The sequence below is a fragment of the Camelus dromedarius genome, chromosome 18 (assembly GCF_036321535.1).
Source record: "Camelus dromedarius isolate mCamDro1 chromosome 18, mCamDro1.pat, whole genome shotgun sequence".
Taxonomy (NCBI): Eukaryota; Metazoa; Chordata; class Mammalia; order Artiodactyla; family Camelidae; genus Camelus; species Camelus dromedarius.
The window spans coordinates 9,046,767-9,064,121 of NC_087453.1; the positions used below are offsets into that span (position 1 = coordinate 9,046,767).

Consider the following 17,355-nt stretch of genomic DNA (forward strand, 5'->3'; position numbering starts at 1 on the left):
TAGCTTTGTCAGCATTTCTAAATTCTAACCAAATGTCCTCTAATATAATAAAAACTTTCTGGACCCCAGCACTCCCCATAGAAGTGCTCTTAGCATTCCAATCACCTGAGTTAGCAAGTAAGTACTAAAAAGCAAGACTTACTTTCCATTACTCCTCCCAAGACCTGGCTGTACAGGCTAGAGTTATTTGTGCAACATCAGCGAAAAAATTAACCTTGTGGACAGAGAGCTTTGGCTGACCCCCAGCACTGCTCCACTCCACGTCCAGCTCTGGGATGGGGTGGGGCATTTGGTCAGTTCATCCTATAACTTCTAGTGGAACCAGGGAGAAGAGGAGGCCACCTTTCCCATTGTGACTTCTACCGTAAGGATAGTAAGCCTGAAGTTGTAAAGGCTTACCAAGTGGAGAGAGCCTGCCTGAGAGTGAAGCCAAAAAAAAGGGAAGCATGGTTGAGAAATGGAGAAAAACTGAGTCCGAGAGACTTGATCCAGCTGAGTCTGAAGCTAGCACCACCTTATAGCTTTCTTGGTTCCATGAGCCAATGGATGTGCAACTCCACCCTCACCCTGCAATTTGTTTTCTTTTAATCATTTTGAATTGATTTTGGAAAAAGTCCCATATCAGTTATTTTTAGCTGCAAGTAAAAGAACACCTGACTACAAGTGGCTTAAACATAGATGTTTATTATCTCATAAAACAGGCAGCTCTGAGATAGGTAGTTCCAGGCTATCAATCCAACAAAGCAATGGTGCAGCAAGAATCCGGGCTTCCCATCTGTGCCCTTAGCAAGCCTTAGCATCCTGGCTTTTGTCTTTGAGCCACAGTGACTCCAAGATGGCTATCAGTGCTCCAAGCATCATATCCCCATACAACAGCATCAAGAGAAGGGGCAATTTCTCTTTCTATCAGAGGGGAAAACATTTCCCAAAACTCACCACCCCAGCACATTTCCTCTTAGTCTCACTGGCCAGAACTAGGTTTCACACTGCCTTGCTGCCTCCACTCCTCTCAAATCATCACTGGTAAAAGCGAGTGCAATTATCATGATAGTGTAGACTAGTCTTGACTTGGAGGGGCCCACCTTCCTTGAGTGCACTGTGGCAAGACACTGGATCAAAACTAGGATTCTGTTTTCAAGGAAGAAAGGGGAAACGGCTCTTGGGGAGGCGCCCAACAATGCCTGCTGTAGGTCCTAACACAAGCACTGGTAATTATTGACCTGCAGTTACTCAAACATTCAAGAGACAGAGAGGAACTTGATATTCCCAACCAAATGTGAGAACCATCATTTTAATTTCCACTTGCGCAATACCTAAATATACACCAACTATAGTTCTTACTCTTTTAAAAATTTTTTTCTTATTTTTTATTGAAGTGTAGTCAATTTACAATGTTAGTTTCAGGTGTACAGCAAAGCAATTCAGTCATACATATACATACATTTTTTTTTTCAGATTCTTTTCCATTACAGCTCATCACAGCAAATTGAATAGTTCCCTGTGCTTATAGTTTTTATTCTTAAGAAACTGTGTCAGCTGACCACAAAACTATGACTTCCTTGGAGTGGTTTTTTTAAGTCTTTACTGAATGCCCCAGAATAGCAGGTGTCAGCTATACAGGTTATTTGCAACATGCCTAATATCAGGAAAGAAATGTTAATGAATGATCCTCCTATTCTTAGAGCCCTAAAGCTATCCTGTTAGCTAAGTTCGTTAGAATCTGCCAGGATGTGCAGCTGAAGAGCCTGCTCAATGGAGAACAGGAATTCTTTGAATAAAACTGGTTTCCAGCTCTTCACTGAAGATCAGTACTATCCAGTGGTGCCTCTTCCTTAAATTATGGCATCATCTAGGGGTTCTGGGGCTTAAATGAGATGGCAGTGTGAAAGCTCACAGGCCGGACCCTGGCACTCAGCAGTACAGTGAAGTCCCGGGAAGATACAGGAGGGGTTGAACCCAAGTAACAGGTGTTGATGAGGGAAGGAGAACGAGCAGAGCTAACCTGAACCACTGCTATATTGTGGAAGAATTGCTAAATATGCTAAACCAGATCTCCAAGGCAGAGAAAATTAACTTACAAAGCATCAGTGGTGATAAGAAAAAATTCAATTTTATCAGTATGCAAGTGGAAACTAGCAACTACAATATTCTAAGCTGAGGAAAGCTTAGCTGACCTTAATAAAACCTTATTCACCATGCCTTAAGCACCCCTACCCACATTTTAGTCTTCATTTTAATACTTACTTAGAAGTAAAGTCCCTGCTTTTTCCTTCATTAACCACTTCAATGAACTTGCATGTGAGCTCACTTGTTATTACACTGAGTCACATACTCTAAATAGAGGCTAATTATCTTAATAGTTAATTGCCACAGGAAACAAAAGAGAAATGTAAGTGAAGTAGAATGGAATGCTCTCTGAAGACTTTATAGTTGACTCTGACATTAAAGTGAGCCATTTCTCTGTCCTAAACTGCAAAGCGAGAGTCTCTTCCGGCTGTAAAATTCAGGGATTCTACGAATTACGTGTCAATTACTTGCCTTAGTTGAGTGTCAGCACAGCTTAGTAGACCTTAGAATGACAATGTGAATGGTCATTTCCAAAGCCAATCTAAACCATTGTTATATTGGAAAAGAACTTCTAAATATACTAAACCAGATCTACAGGGCAAAAAAAAAATTAACTTATAAAACATATATGACTTACTATGTAAAATTAACTTATAAAGCAGTGATAAGGGAAAATTAAGTATCAGCAGTAGGCAAGTGGAAACTCGTAAAAGTAACTACAATATAACAATCTGATGAAAGCCTTGGATGTACTCTGAAGGTAGTTCTAGAAGAAGAAAGGGCTTTCAGGCTGGATAGAAGGGCTTCCATGGGAACTTCAGGAGGTCATCACCCCACTCGGAGCTCCCATGATTTCATCTGTAAAATGGGATCATAACCCCCTCACGGCAGCTTGCAGTGAAGATGAAATGAGCTCAGGTATGTACCACAATCTCTTGTGCTTCCTGGTCCTTTGGAGGCACTCAAAAAATGGTATTGTTACTGCTTTTTATTATAGGATCACCAATGAGCACTTACCTAAAGAAACAACAGCAACACTCTCTGGCAAGAAATGTAATCTGTATCGGATCAGTAAATGCACCAATATGATGCAGATAGCTGTGGGAAAAAAAAAGACATTGTTAAAACAGCCAACTTTGAATGACAAAAACCAAGTTCAAGGCAACGGTTACTGCTGGGAAGTTGCCAAGGAAATGGACAACAGGCAATGATACAGTAACCCCAGCTGTATTTTTCAATTTCCTATTTCTTAACCTGGATGCATGGTGTTTATTACATTTTCTCCATACTTCTTGACAAGCCTGAACTATTTCGTCTTCTGGCTACTGAAAGAGAAACAGACATCTACCCTTTTTGTAAGCTGTTAAACCTTATACAACCATTTAAAATTATTCAAATTTCCCTGATTCTGAGAAATGATTCTCAACTTTTTTGAAGTAATCATCAACTGGAAAACTCTAAATGGTGAGGAAGAAGTAAATGACATTAATCACTTTGGTGCAAATATAATTGCAAGAATATATGTTGACATGAAGTATTTTGCCACCATGTTATTCTCTTTTAACACAGAAGGGAGTGTGGGTGTTTTACAAAAAAGACAAAGTTAATGCTTTGGTTTGGTGATAAGAACATTCAAGACCTAAAGATGGTGTGTGCCTGCTCCCCAGCTGGGTACTGGGGCTCCCACTGGTTGAGGGCTCCCCATAAGCCGGGCACTGCACTGAGTACTTTCCAAACACTATCTCATTTGACCCTCAACACCCCCTCTCAATCAGCTGTTATCACCACTGTCTCCTTTGATTAAAGATGAGAAAACTGAGGCTTAGAGAGTCATGTCACTAGCAGGCACTGCAGGGTTGAGTTTGATTCCAAGCCTATGCCCTTAATCCTGAGCACCCACCACCTCCCTCCTGGTGGCCCTCATTCCTCAACCACCAAAATAAGAATAACGTCTGACTTTCCTCACAGAGGTGCTGACGTCAAAGAAAAGAAAAGAGACAAAAGGATGTAAAATGATGTGAAAGAAGTAAGTATTTCTGGACTTGAAAAAATCATACTTCCACAAAAGTAATTCCTAAATTTAATTTCAAGGCCCAAATGTTAGTGTGCTTATCTTTTTCTTTTATTAGGCACCTAGGTGGTCTACCATCTCATCAGTCAAAGTATTATCTCGAAAGGACTAAAAATAAATACGTTCTTTTTTTTTTTTTTTTTTTTTGGTAAAAGGAAATGTTTAAACAATCTGCATGGCTGTTAACTGGCCACCCTCAGAGCCCACACTGACAAATTAGATTATCTTTAGTCCCACCAAAAAGCACCAGGTGGCCAGAGAAAGGAAACAGCTGTAAATATAGAAACTTTGTCCTCCTTTCATTCTGTGCATTAAACTATCAATCTGTGCTGTTATTTTATTATAAATATTTAGCCTAGTTGGAAAAATCCTACATTAAATACTAAGAGCAAGAAAAAAGTTTCAATGCATAAGCACAACATGTGACCAATGAGCATGATACTGTCTAAAAAGGCAGGCATATGAGCACATGAGTAGACTGAAAATAGATCTAGGGAGCTGAATCAGTTTCTGATCTTTCCCTGCACCAAGTTGGATGAAAAAACTAAAAAGTTTGTTCTCATAAACCAATCAACTATTTGCAGCTTTAAGAGCAAAACAGAGAAGAAGAAAAAAAATCAACTGACCACACACAAAAAAAGAGCAAAAGAGGAAACTATCAACAGAGAAAGCCACATATAAGGATAATCAATGCGAGGGAATGGTCTTTGACTATAAAAAGATCTGCAAAGACAACCCACAGAATGGGAGAAAATATTTGTAAATCATGTGTCTGATGAGGTCTAGTGTCCAGAATATATGAAGAACTCTTACAACTCAACAACAAAAAGACAACACAATTTTTAAATGGGCAAAAGACTAAACAGACATTTCTTTAAAGAAGACATGCAAATGGCCAATAAGCACATGAAAAGATGCTCATCCTCATTAATTAGAAAAATAGAAAGGAAAACTGCGAGATGCAACTTCACACCCCCTAGGATGGCCATAATTAAAGAACAAAACAAAACAGAAAATAACAACTGTTGGCAAGGACGCACAGAAACTGGAACCCTTGTGCACTGCTAGTGGGAAAGTAAAATGGTGCAGACTCTGGAAGTTTGGCAGTTCCTAAGTTACACATAGATTAACCATTTAACCTAGCAGTTCCACTCCTAAGTGTGTATCCAAGAGAAATAAAAACATACCCTGACATAAAAACCTGTACAAAAATGTTCACAGCAGCACTGTTCACAATAGTCAAAAGGTAGAAACAACCGATGCCCATCAACTGATGAACGGATAAACATAATGTGGAATATTATTCAGCCATAAAAAGGAAGGGAATCCTGACACATGCTACAACATGGATGAATCTTGAAGACATTGTGGTAAGTGAAAGAAGCCAGACATAAAAGGCCACATGTTGTATGGTTCCCTTTGTATGAAATATTCTGAGTAGGCAAATTCTAGAGAAAGCAGAACTGTGTTTGCCAGACTGGGGGGAAGGAGAATGGGGAGTGACTAATTTTAAATGGGAGCTGGATTTCCTTTCAGGGTGATAAAAATGTTCTGGAATTAAATAATGGTGATGGTTGCATAACATTGTGAATGTGCTTAATGCCACTAAATTATACACTTTAAAATGGTAAATTTTATGTTTATTTTACCACATACAAATCCTTTTTCTCAAAAAAAAGGATGAGGTAGATACAGAAAGCACTAACATGAAAAGATCTCCAAGACATTCCGGGAAATGAAAAGGCAAGTTATAGGACTCCACTTACATTAAAACAAACTTCAAACTATATGTGCGTGTTCTTGTGTATGTGCTTATGAATGGACGTACGTATATACACATACAATTTCATATTTTCAAGTACACTTGGAAAAAAACAGAGCAAGAAGGGACAAAACTTCCGTGTGGTATGGAGGGTATGGATACCACAAGTTAATATGTTTCCAATTTTCCATGTCTGAAGATACAATTATGGAAGATATACTGAAACAGAGACATGTCAATTTTAACAACTCCAATACATTTAATGGCCCATAAAAAGTATGTGTCAAATAATGCTGTTAACTCTAGGGTTAAAGTCAATAACTAGGATCACCATTGTTTCTGTGGAGTCGAAGATCAGGAAGGGTTAAGTGTAAGTCAACCGATTTCAAGCTTCTAAAAGTCAAAAGTAACTAGAGTTTTGGCTTTCCTACCACATAAAAATTACAATTCCATTTGACTGGACTAAAAGAGTAAACAAAAGTGGTATATCCATTTCAGGTTAGGAGTTTCTAAAGTCTAAGATAATCTATGAACTACTTCCCTCAATTTACTAAAGTTTATGTATTTAATGAGTTAGAAAATTACCTATTAAACAACCACTGTTTTTCTTTGTCAGATTTATATTATTTGGACATCTAATCAAGAGTAAATACACAATATACATAATAATTTGTTGACAATAATACAACAGCAAAAAATGCCTTCAAATTTACTTAGAAAGCATTCCATTCTGCTAGTGCATGCTGACCTACACATAAAAAGTGGTGATAATCAACTCTTCTACTGTCAAGAGTCTGATTAGGTGAAAATGGAACCCACCCGACATCACTGTGACTCTAGAGTCTAGGATTACGATCTGTTTGAAGAGAAGACAATCCAAGAGAAAAATGCAGCACTACAAAACTCAGCTCAGCCTTTTTTGGCCTCAAAGAGGTATTAACACTGGGCAGGATTTTGCCTGGATTAAAAACTACAATATAAAAAAATCTGTTTTGTGGTCTCTGGCACAGGCTAATAGTAGATGTTCCATACCCTGAAAATTACTTTGAATGTCTTAACTTTATCCTTTTCACCCTCCTGTGAAAAAAGTGATTACAAAACAAAAGTTTTTCTCCAGGCCTGCCTTTTATATTCTCTAACATATCATGCTGACAACAATGTAAGCAGACAACCACTACTCCTTCAGGATTAAGGGTTCAGGTACTAAAGATTTCTTGATCAAGAAAAGAACTGCTTTTCTTCATTGTATTCAACTACCATAACAAAAGGAAAAAAGAAAAAAAAGAAAACACAAAACAGAAATCCTTGATTGTGGAAGTAATCCCCTGGAAATAGAATTCAATTACACCTACAGAGTAAAAAGTTACTTGGGCATATTAAATCTAAATAGACATTGTACACTTGTGGTTTGTGTTCTTTTTCAGTATCCAACTCAAAAGTTATAAAAAATCTATGAGAGTCAAGGATGAGTCCTGGGATTTTAAATAAAATTATCTTATTAAAATTATTTAATTAACAGAATAGATATTAAGTGTGAAAGAAGTTACACTTTTCCTTAAAAAACAGTCCTAATAGACATCAGAGAAATACTCTACACCTTTCAATCCAGTTGTATCTTCCACTCTTCTGAAAAGATCTAATTAGAAAAATGACTCAGTAACATCAAAGAGGAGCAGAAATGTAAATATGCCAACTTCACTTTTTAAACAAGAGTCTGGAGGGTTAAATTGAGCTATTTCTTCCTTAGCTGATCCAAAGTGATAGTGCAGTTTCAACTGGATTTTTTTGGTCTAAAACAGTTGTCTGTTGTCCATAGCCTTTGGGATGCAACTAAGTTATTGCCTTTTATCTAAACTTCCCTCTGGCAACCTGAGTATTAGTCTCCCCAAAACCAGGTTTGTCAGTCACTTAACTTCTCTTGGCCTAAATTTCTTCACCTGTGAAAGGAGGAGGTTGAATAAAATGAGTTTTTAAGTCTGAGAGAGTGAATCCATTTAAAGAAGAAAATTACATAAGTAAATAACAGCACAGGTGGTACAGATATGGCAAAAGTCATGATGCTCGCTGTGCTTCCGTTTGACACCCGCCCCGGCCCCGACTCACCCGCAGCCACCACCACCTGCACGCGCACACTCATGAGCAGAGTTCGAAATACAATAAACTAGATGTTCAAGGTTTTTTCTAGGTCAAAAATTCTATAACTCTTTCTTTCAAAGGACATTTAAAATATTACATAAAGGGCTCTTCAGAATTGCTAAGCTCACTGATTTCATAAAGAGAAAGGATCACCCTGTTAGGATGTCAGAAACTAACTGATCATTGCCCCTCAGCATTTGAAGTGAAAACCAAATGGGAGGAAGACTTCACAAAGTCAACAGTGGTTGACGTGGGGTTAACCATACAGACAGTGCACACGACACTCAATGGCAGAAGGGGGTGGTTTCCACATGCATTCACCTAGGACATGCATTCACCTAGGACACGCATTCACCTAGGACGAGGAGGCTGAAGAATATGGTCATGCCGCTTGACTGCTCCTCCTGCTGAGCCTGCTCCCCGGTCTGCACTGGGAGGATGGGCTTCGCAGGGGTGGGGAGCACCAGTTTCGTAGTGACAACCAGAGTGGTGTGAAGGGTGACATTGAAACCTTCATGAGTTGTATTGGGGAACCTGTTGGAGGACATAAAAAGCAGCAGAATTACATAAAGGAAAAATGGCCCTGAAATATCAACACAAACCAGAAAGAGAACCCGGCACAGAGCTTCATGTGATTCACACGTCTTGCAACCAACAGGCAAGTCTCAAAGAAAATTATTAGGAAAATTCCTGCCTGCCCCAGCACCAGGGTACCAGTGACCTCAGGTGCTCTGAACACAGCCACATACAGGACAGAAACAAAGGGAAATCAGGGCCAGTGTAGAAACAAAATGCTGCCTGCTCTTTGGTGGCTTAATGGGGGATTTAAACAGAGGCAAACTGGAGTCTCATCACATTCCAAGGTCCAACACTATTTACTTAGCACCTTTATTTCTCCAGTTTACATTCTTTTACTTGGATTGTATCTGCAAGTTACAATGAACGAAGAAGCCAGATGAATTTGGCCAATTGTTGACCCGGTGGGAAAGCCCTACCCTACTTTACAAAATCCTTCCCTGATTTCAAAAGTCCCAAATGTAATCTCTTGTGTAGTAATACTCCCACTCCACCCTATGGCTGTGTTCCTCACAGCTATCTCCTCACATTGTGTTGGGATAGTAAATTGGTGCCATATTGACATAATAATCATTGTAATAGTGATAACAGCTAATGTTTTTTGAGTACCCCTTCATTCTGCAGACTAGGTAACATACAGCCTCTCATTTAATAGGCATAACAACCCTGGGGTGGGCATTACTACTTTCACTTTTTAACTCTTGGACAGATTCCACAACGGCCAATATCTCAGTTAGCCAGTGGCAGAATAAAACTTTGAGACCAAACTTAAAATCACTGGGTCATATCACCTTTTTTGCTTTGTACTGCTGAGGCCCAGTTTAGTGTCTGGGACAGAGGAGATGCTCATTAAGTAAGCTGACTAAATGAAACAATGACCAGGTCAAAAGACATATATGAAAAGTTGTCAAATGAAGGAGTCAAATTTCAACCACGGGGTTGGTTCCTTGTTAATTTTTACATATTTATTCTACAAACATAGATAGGGCATCCATAACATGCAACAGACTGCCTGGCAGGTATAAAGATGGACTAAGAGTGGTCCTTTTCCAGAAGGACCTGGAGGACAGAGACACAGCCCCCTTTCATCTTATCTTGTACAGGTAGCCCCTTGCTCTCTACACTACAGCCATCCCGCCTTTCTCAACCTCAAAAAGGCACTAAGCTCTTTCCTGCTTCTGGCCTTTTTGCACTTGCTGTTTCCTCTCCTGTCCGTCCTTCTGGTCATTAAGGTTTCATATGGCACATCACTTCTTTCTAGAAGCCTCCCCCACCCTAACACCATTCTGTTTCCTTCTGAGCACTGAAATCATCCTGTTAATGCTTTTCTTTTCCCACTAGAATGGAAGCTCCCTGAGCGGCTCCTGGTCGGTCTCTTACACTACTGTGTGACCAAGGCCTGAAATAGAGTAGATGGCCAACAGTCAATAAGTAAACGAAACTCAGTGAAGGAAACAGATACCGAAAATGATCGTTACAATGGAGGAGATGACTGGCTATGTAGAGGGTAAGGGTGGGGGACTTCCTGGAGGAGGCGGCGGAACGCTCCGTAATCAGCAGATGACCGAAAACTGGGAAAGTGAAATCTGGGGTTGCGGTTTCCGCAAAACGGCTTTCGAGACCTACGCTGGGCGGCCGATCCCTAGCCTGAGGGTCCAACCTCGAGGAGGCTGCAGGGCCTAGGCCCGTCCCTCCCGCCCTCCTCGCAGGCGCCAGCATGGTCGGTCCTGGCCAACCGGCACAAGGAGCTCCGCCTTCTGGGGCCGGAGGGCGGTCTGAGGTGCTCGCAGTCACCCGATGGGCCCCAGCCCTGCCGCCTCCGCCGCCCGGGAAAAGCCCACTCACTCCTCTTCCGCCATCTTCTCCCTTTTCCTGCGGAGCCTGCGAGACCACCAAGTTCGGAGCCGCGGGGCTAGCAGGGCCCGCTTTTGCTTCCGGCTTCCGCTGGAGGCGCGGGCCGGCTGAAGAGCAGGAGAGGGGCGGGATCTCGGCTGCGCGAGGGCGGCACTTCTGTCCCTTCGTCTCTATGGCCCGAAGGTGGGAGGAGACGCGTGGGAGGACCCTCGGGAACTTTCAGGATGCGTGTCAGTCCTGCGTCTCTTGACCTTCTGGCTCTACGAGGTTCTGGCTTTTCCTTTCTACGGGGTAGAGATAGTTTTGGGGAAACTCCTGTGAGGTTACAGTGACTCACCCTGAGAGCACTCATTCGGCCCAGTGTCCAGGACCATATTATGCTAAAATTGGGAAGGAAGCTTCCAGATTAGGCTGTGCAGACGGACCCGAGGGGTATACTTCCCCAGTCTCAGTTTTCCTCAGCTGTAAAGAAGACTAGCCACCTGAGTTTTGAAGAATTGTGCAGTATTATACCTGTAAACATTTACTGAGTTCTGACTGTATGCCTATGTTAAAATAGGTGATGATTATCTAGGAGTGGTTTATTCAGTCATTTGTTCATTGTGTCAGCGCATACTAATCAGTTGTCTGTATGTGCTTAGCAGTGGTCTGTGGAGTTGGGGATACAGGAAGGAACAAGGTGAGGTTGGAGGGGTAGGAAGGACCCCATCAGGAGGGCTGGTACCCTATTGTGAGGCCTTTGGATTTGACCCCACCTCTGCTACTGCCCTTCCTGGTTGAAACCATAGTATCTGGACAGCTGTGATGGCTGCCTAAACTCTCTCCGTCTCTGCCATTGTTCTTGAAGCTTTTCCACACAGCGGCCCCAGTGATCCTTTGAAACTCCAGTTACTCCACTACTCAAAACCTACCCTGGCTTCCAATCTCAATCAGAGGGTAAAAGTGCTTAGAGAACCTGTAGGACTCAACCCTGCTCTCTCTACCCTCTGAGATCAATCCCTTCTCCTCCTGCACATTTTCCACTGTGGTCACAGTGGCTTCTTCAGGGTGCATGAAACACACTGGGAACACTTCCACCTCTGTTCTTGCTGAGCCCTTATTCTAGAATATTTGGCTCCTAGGTTGCCCCTTGGCTCCCACCTTTCCCATTTTCCGACTTTTTGTGTACCTTCACCTTGTCCATTATGCCTTCCCTGACCACCCTGTCTAAAATCTGAGCCCTCTCCCCCTCTCAGTATTATTTTTCTCCCTAACACTGTGGTTAAGGAAATGACAGGCCAGCCAAGAAACAAGCACCACTCGGAGGGTTGGAGTACTCAGATTTATTACGCCGGCGGTCTCAGAGGGGCTTCTGCTCCGAAGCTCTGAGCACCTCCAAGACGTGTGCATGAGGTTTTATAGGGTTAATTACAAGCTTGGGGTATTTGGCCAATAGGTATGGAACAGCTTTAGCAGCATCATTATCACAAAAGTAGAGGCACGGAGGCAGCAAACCAACATTTCAAGGCCAGATATGTCTCTTTGAAAATCCAGCTGGCTAGCAAAAAAAAAAAAAAAAAAAATGAACAGGGAGTCAGCAAACCAACACTAATTAACTTAGATTTACGAGTTAGCCCAGCAAAACTCAAATCAGTAATCCGACACTTGTTACACTTAGGCTTGTGAGTTAGCTTGTTAGCCCAGCCTGGCTTTTCCTTCACACTGTAACTCCATAATATATGTTTTACTTACGTATCCATTTATTGTTCTTCACCCTCCATGAGAAGGTAAACTTCTGAATGCAGAGGTTTTTGTTTTGTTCTGTTTTATCTCCAGTGCCTAGAACAGTTCTTGGCACATAGTAGGTACTCAAGAGTAAATGATCATTGAATAAAAGAAGTTAGTTAACTCTAAAAGTGTTAGGAAACAGAAGGGTTTTGAAAAGAGGAGTGCTATGGAGAGGGGCGTGGGGAGCAGGGGCAAGGATGGAGGCTCTCAGACCAACTAGGAGGCCTTTGCAGAAATCTAGCCAGAAGCTAATGGCAGTTTGGATTAAGGTGATACCATGGACATGGCAGGAATGTCTGGGTACTGAAGGCAGGTTTTGCTGATAAACTGTGGCAAGTAAAAGAAAGAGAGGAGTCAAGGATGATGTCAAGGTCTTGGCCCTTGAGGAACTGGGTGGAGAAGACATCTGGCTCAAAGTCAGAATTCTCTGCCACACCAAGACCTCTTAAGGCTGTTGTCAGAGCTAACTGAGAGAATGGGCGTAGGATTAGCCCAAGTTTATTGTCCTTCCTATGGGTGTGGTGCTGCGCTATTGTTTCCTTGATTCCTGACATTTCTTTCAGGTAGATTCTATCACCAGCCGTAAACTGAAGCACAGAGAAGCTGCCTGAAGTCACACAGCTGGCAAATACTGAGGCTGGGAGGCAGGTACAGTCTTTGTTTTTAACCAGTATACCCCTTGTTGCTCTTCTCTGCCTCAGAAACGGGACTAACAGCCTACTTTCCTCCCTTAGCGTGGAGCCTAGCAGGAAAGAACTGGCCCATAAAAGACTGAGAACTGGGTTCTCTCTGAGCTACATTTATTAACTGAGAGCTTGAAGTTGTCACTCTTCTTCCAGCCCCAGAAAACCACACCTGGCAGGACTTGGGCCTCCATGGACTGGAGGTCAGCTTCCTTGCATCAGGCCACAGCCAGTCAGGATGAAAGTAGGACCCTGAGTTCATTGAGGGCCGCCCCATTCTATTTGCCATTCCGCCACTGCCCTTGCCACAGATCCTGCTAGCAGGGCCAAATCTGTGCTTTATGGCTGTCATGGACCTGCTGCCAACCAGGAGGCAGTAGAACACCTGCTCTCGGGACTGTGGGCCAATTCCAGGCCCTTCTCACCTATTCCTGGGAACGAATCTAAAATCCCCGGTCATTGCCCTCTAGGAAGGCAAATAAAGCCGTTCAGCATGCAGTTCCTGGGTTCCTGTGCTATGCCAGGCCGAGACGGGTCTGGCACAGGGCATGCAGGCTCTGGTGCCAGGCAGTCCTGGCTCCCTACACCAACCTGGCCCTGTGGGCTCTGTGACCCAGGGGCACCACAGCACTCTCAGAACCTCAGGACCCCATCAGAATTTTTAACAGAGCTCCTCTTTGGGAGGCTGTTAAAACATTAGAAAGCCTTGGTTCTCTGTTTTCTCTGCCCTCTTACCCCCAATCTTCCCCTTTCTTGCAACTCAGGCAGTTCTCAACTTAAATGTCACCTCCTCAGGGAGGCCCTCCCTGACCACTCAGGGGTCGGCAAACTTTTTCTGTAAAAAGCCAGACAGTAAGTATTTTAGGCTTGTGGGCACTCTGATCAGTGGCAACAACTCAACTCTGCCGTTGCTGTGGGAAAGCAGCCACAGACGATTTAAATAGGCATGGCTGTGTTCCAGTAAGACTGTGGGTATTGAAATTTGAGTTTCTTATGATGTTCACATGTCGTGAAATATTCTTTTTATTTATTTATCATCCACTTAAAATGTGGAAACCATTCTTAGTTCGCGGGCCACAGAAAAACAGGTGTCAGGCTGGATTTGGAGTCTTCCAGGTCTAGTCTTTTTTTTTTTTTTTTTTTTTTTTTTTTTTTAGTGGAAGTTCTGGGAATTGAACCCAGGATCCAGTGCTTGCTCTACCACTGAGCTATTTTTACTCTCCCCAACTCCTGGTCTAGTCTTAAATATAAGTGTTTCTGAGACATTTATAGCTATCATATTTTTTCCATTCTTCCCTGTCTCCCTCCTTTCCTTCCTTCCTGAGTTTATCATCTATTTCTCCTTCTAGGACATTAGTTCCATGAAAGCAGAGAACTTTCTCTCTCTCTCCTGTCTTCTGTCCTTTATCTCTTCTAACATTTCTTAAACACCTACTCTGTTCCAGGCATTGTTTCAAGTGCATTACGCTCAGTAATTTATTTAATCCTTATAAAAACCCTATTAAGTACTCTAATTAGCTCAATGTCACCCATCTGGAAACTTGAGGTCTTGTTCATCATTCTGTTGCCAGAGTTTAGAAAATGCTGAAGCTGCCAACAAAACAGAGGTACCAGTGAAAACTTTTATACAAATTTGGTATTTCACATTTTTAAAAAAAGGGAATCAAAGTGGTTACCACCAGGTGGTTATCAGTCAAGTTTCAATCAGAGAAGCAAAACCAATAGGAGATATTTATTAAGGGATTTATTGCAAAGAATTTTTCTGAAACAAGGCGGATAGATATATTATCTTACAATTCTATGGAATATCATAGGGCTAAACTCAAGGTGTCAGCAGGGCTGCATTCCTTCTGGAGGCTCTACAGGAGAATGTATTTCCTTGCCTTTCCAGCTGCTAGAGGCTGCCTATGTTCCTGCCTTGTGGTAGCACCCTGTATCTTCAAATGGCATCTCTCCAATCTGTGCTTTGGTCATTAAATCATCTGACCCTGATCTCCTGCCTTCTTCTTTCCTTTGTAAGGAGCCTTGTGATTACATTGAGGCCACCCAGATAATCCAGAAGGATCTCCCCATCTCCAGGTCAACTGATTGGCAACCTTAATACCCACTTGTCATATGACATAATATATTCACAGGGTCCAGGGATTAGCATGTGACCATCTTTGGGAGGCATTGTTCTGCGTACCACACCATGAGAAAAATAAGTTCTGTGTTGGCTTTCCCTGTATTTTTTGTTCTAAGTAGTATTGTTTCATATTGATTTACACGTAGGGGAGAGTTGGGTGTAATTTTTTAAAGCCTGTTGACATTAATATTTTAATCTTGCCCTGGCCACTTAGGTAATAAGCACTAGAATTACTAGGCAGAAGTGAAAAAGTTGACTGTGTAGAATTCGGTAGAGTCTGGTGCAGCAGATATACCTGAGAGTTTGTGGAAAAAATACAGAATCTAGTCCTATCACAGACCTACTGGATCTTGGACATGGGGCCTGGGAGTCTGAATTTCTTCTTAGCTCTCCTTCACCCTTACCAGACTCTGCTGGTGCCTGCTCTTAACATCTTGGAAGCTCCTACTGCTGCCTTAGGGCTTCCTCCCAGCCCAACATAAGCCAGCTGTGCTAGCGAGTTAATGCTCCCAGAGCATTAACTCTCAACAGCTCTCAACCAATGACTGGCTAGAGAGGGATAAATACCCCCATTCTTTTGCCCCTTTGGTGGGACAAGTCTGAGGTCACATTCTAAATAGTTTCCCAGAACCCCTGGGGGGGGGTTAAGCTCCAGCTGCTCACAATGGTGACCCACTTGAGCACACACACACACACACACACATGCACACAAAGTCAGCCCTTCATATCCTTGTGTGCTACATCCTTGGATTTAACCAGAAAGTCCCAAAAAGCAAAACTTGAGTTTTTTGTGCACTGGCAAGTATTTATGCAGCATTTACATTGTATTAGGTATTAAAGTAATCTAGAGATGATTTGAAGTATACCAGAGAAGGTGCTTGGAAATATACAAATACTACACCATTTTATATAAGGGGCTTGAGCACCTATGGATTTTAGTATCCATGGGGAATCTTGGAACGAGTTCCCCCGAGGATACCAAGGGGGGACTCTGTGTGTGTGTGTGTGTGTGTGTGTGTATTTATGTATTTATTCTTGGATGATATAAACATTCAGGACTATAACTTTGCTTTTAAAACCTGCTGTGAGGATGTGTCATGAATTTTGGCCCTTAATGCTGTCATTCTAGTTTCTTCTTTGGGACAAGACTTACTTCAGGAGTATTTTAGAATTTCCTACTTATTGAGTGTTAATGTAACTTTTGTTAATCGTTTCTAATTTTATTATATTTTTACCACGTAATATATACCAAAAATTTTCTACTTTTATGTTTTTACAGAGATTTACTTCATTGTCTAATTCATGAATAATTTTTGAGAAGTACAGGCAGAGGTGGAAAAGTTAATTTTTTTGTTTTGAGAGTAAGAATATTGATGTTTACATAGTAACCCTTATAACTTATGTTATTTAAATTCCACATACACTTTTACTTGTTTTTTGATTGTAGAAGTCTTTGAATGCATAGAAATGAAAGAATATCTTTAATAAATATTAACATTCTGTATAGTAGGCAATGCCAAAAATAACTTTCTTCCTAATTATATTTTAATAAAAAATACATACCTTAAAATACAGTTTATAAATGAAACTCTCAACAGGTTAACAATTACATTGATTTCAGAGTCCTGAAATTAAGACTGTTTATGCTCTCCACAGATTTTGAGATATAACATATATATATTTAATTGAGATATAATTGACAGACAACATACCTGTATCTATTTCTCTGTGTGGCTTCAAACAATAGAAGTATATTCTCTCCCAGTTCTGGAGGCCAGAAGTCTGAGATCGAAGTGTCAGCAGGGCCACGCTCCTTCCAGAAGCACTAGGGGAGAATCCATCCCTTGTCTCTTCCAGCCCTTGGTGTCTGTTGGCTTGTGGCTGCATCTCTTTCTGCTCCGTCTTCACACAGGCTTCTACTCCATGTTTCTGATCTCCCTCTGCCTCACTCTTATAAGGACACTTGTGATAGCACTTAGGACCCACGTGAGTAATCCAGAGTTATCTCCTCATCTCAAGAGCCTTAACTTAATCACAACTGCAAAGACCCTTTTTAACAAATAAAGTAACATTCACAGGTTCCAAGAATTTAATGTGGATATCTTTTGGGGGCTGTTTTGGGGCCTTCATGCTGAGACACCCTATTCCTGTCCTTTGCCACGTCTGCAGGGCTGGCCCCATCTCTCACATCTAGGGGCCAGGAAAGTCATGTGTTGTGGTCTTTCCCAGGCCATTCCATTCCTGATAGGAGACTGGAAGAGTCTTCTTCAGAAAATCTGACTAGACTCAGAGGAGTCACCTAAAGGTGTTTTAA

General features: G+C 41.8%; 2 protein-coding genes across 8 annotated transcripts in view; one reads left to right on the forward strand and one right to left on the reverse strand.

Moving 5' to 3' along the window:
* The window catches only part of SLC9A8 (solute carrier family 9 member A8), a 63,793-nt gene extending 53,192 nt beyond the window's left edge, over positions 1-10,601 (reverse strand). For 4 of the 5 annotated variants that reach the window (XR_010385022.1, XM_010978653.3, XM_064496992.1 and 1 more), the window contains exons 1-3: positions 10,458-10,601; positions 8,392-8,570; positions 3,085-3,165 (exon numbers count right to left, since the gene is read on the reverse strand). Coding sequence is in view for 4 of the 5 variants with exons in the window: in XM_010978653.3 (XP_010976955.1) it covers positions 3,085-3,165; positions 8,392-8,570; positions 10,458-10,471 (274 nt within the window). In the remaining variant the exon portion in view is untranslated. Of the gene's footprint in view, positions 1-3,084; positions 3,166-8,357; positions 8,571-10,457 lie in introns of those variants that run through there. The other variant, XM_064496991.1, reaches the window with a different exon arrangement.
* A 10-nt stretch (positions 10,602-10,611) lies between these two features.
* B4GALT5 (beta-1,4-galactosyltransferase 5) overlaps positions 10,612-17,355 on the forward strand; it is a 122,815-nt gene continuing 116,071 nt past the window's right edge. For 2 of the 3 annotated variants that reach the window (XM_064496995.1, XM_064496994.1), the window contains exons 1-2: positions 10,656-10,733; positions 12,797-12,881. The gene's annotated coding sequence lies outside the window, so the exon portion shown is untranslated. Of the gene's footprint in view, positions 10,734-12,796; positions 12,882-17,355 lie in introns of all 3 variants that reach the window. The other variant, XM_064496996.1, reaches the window with a different exon arrangement.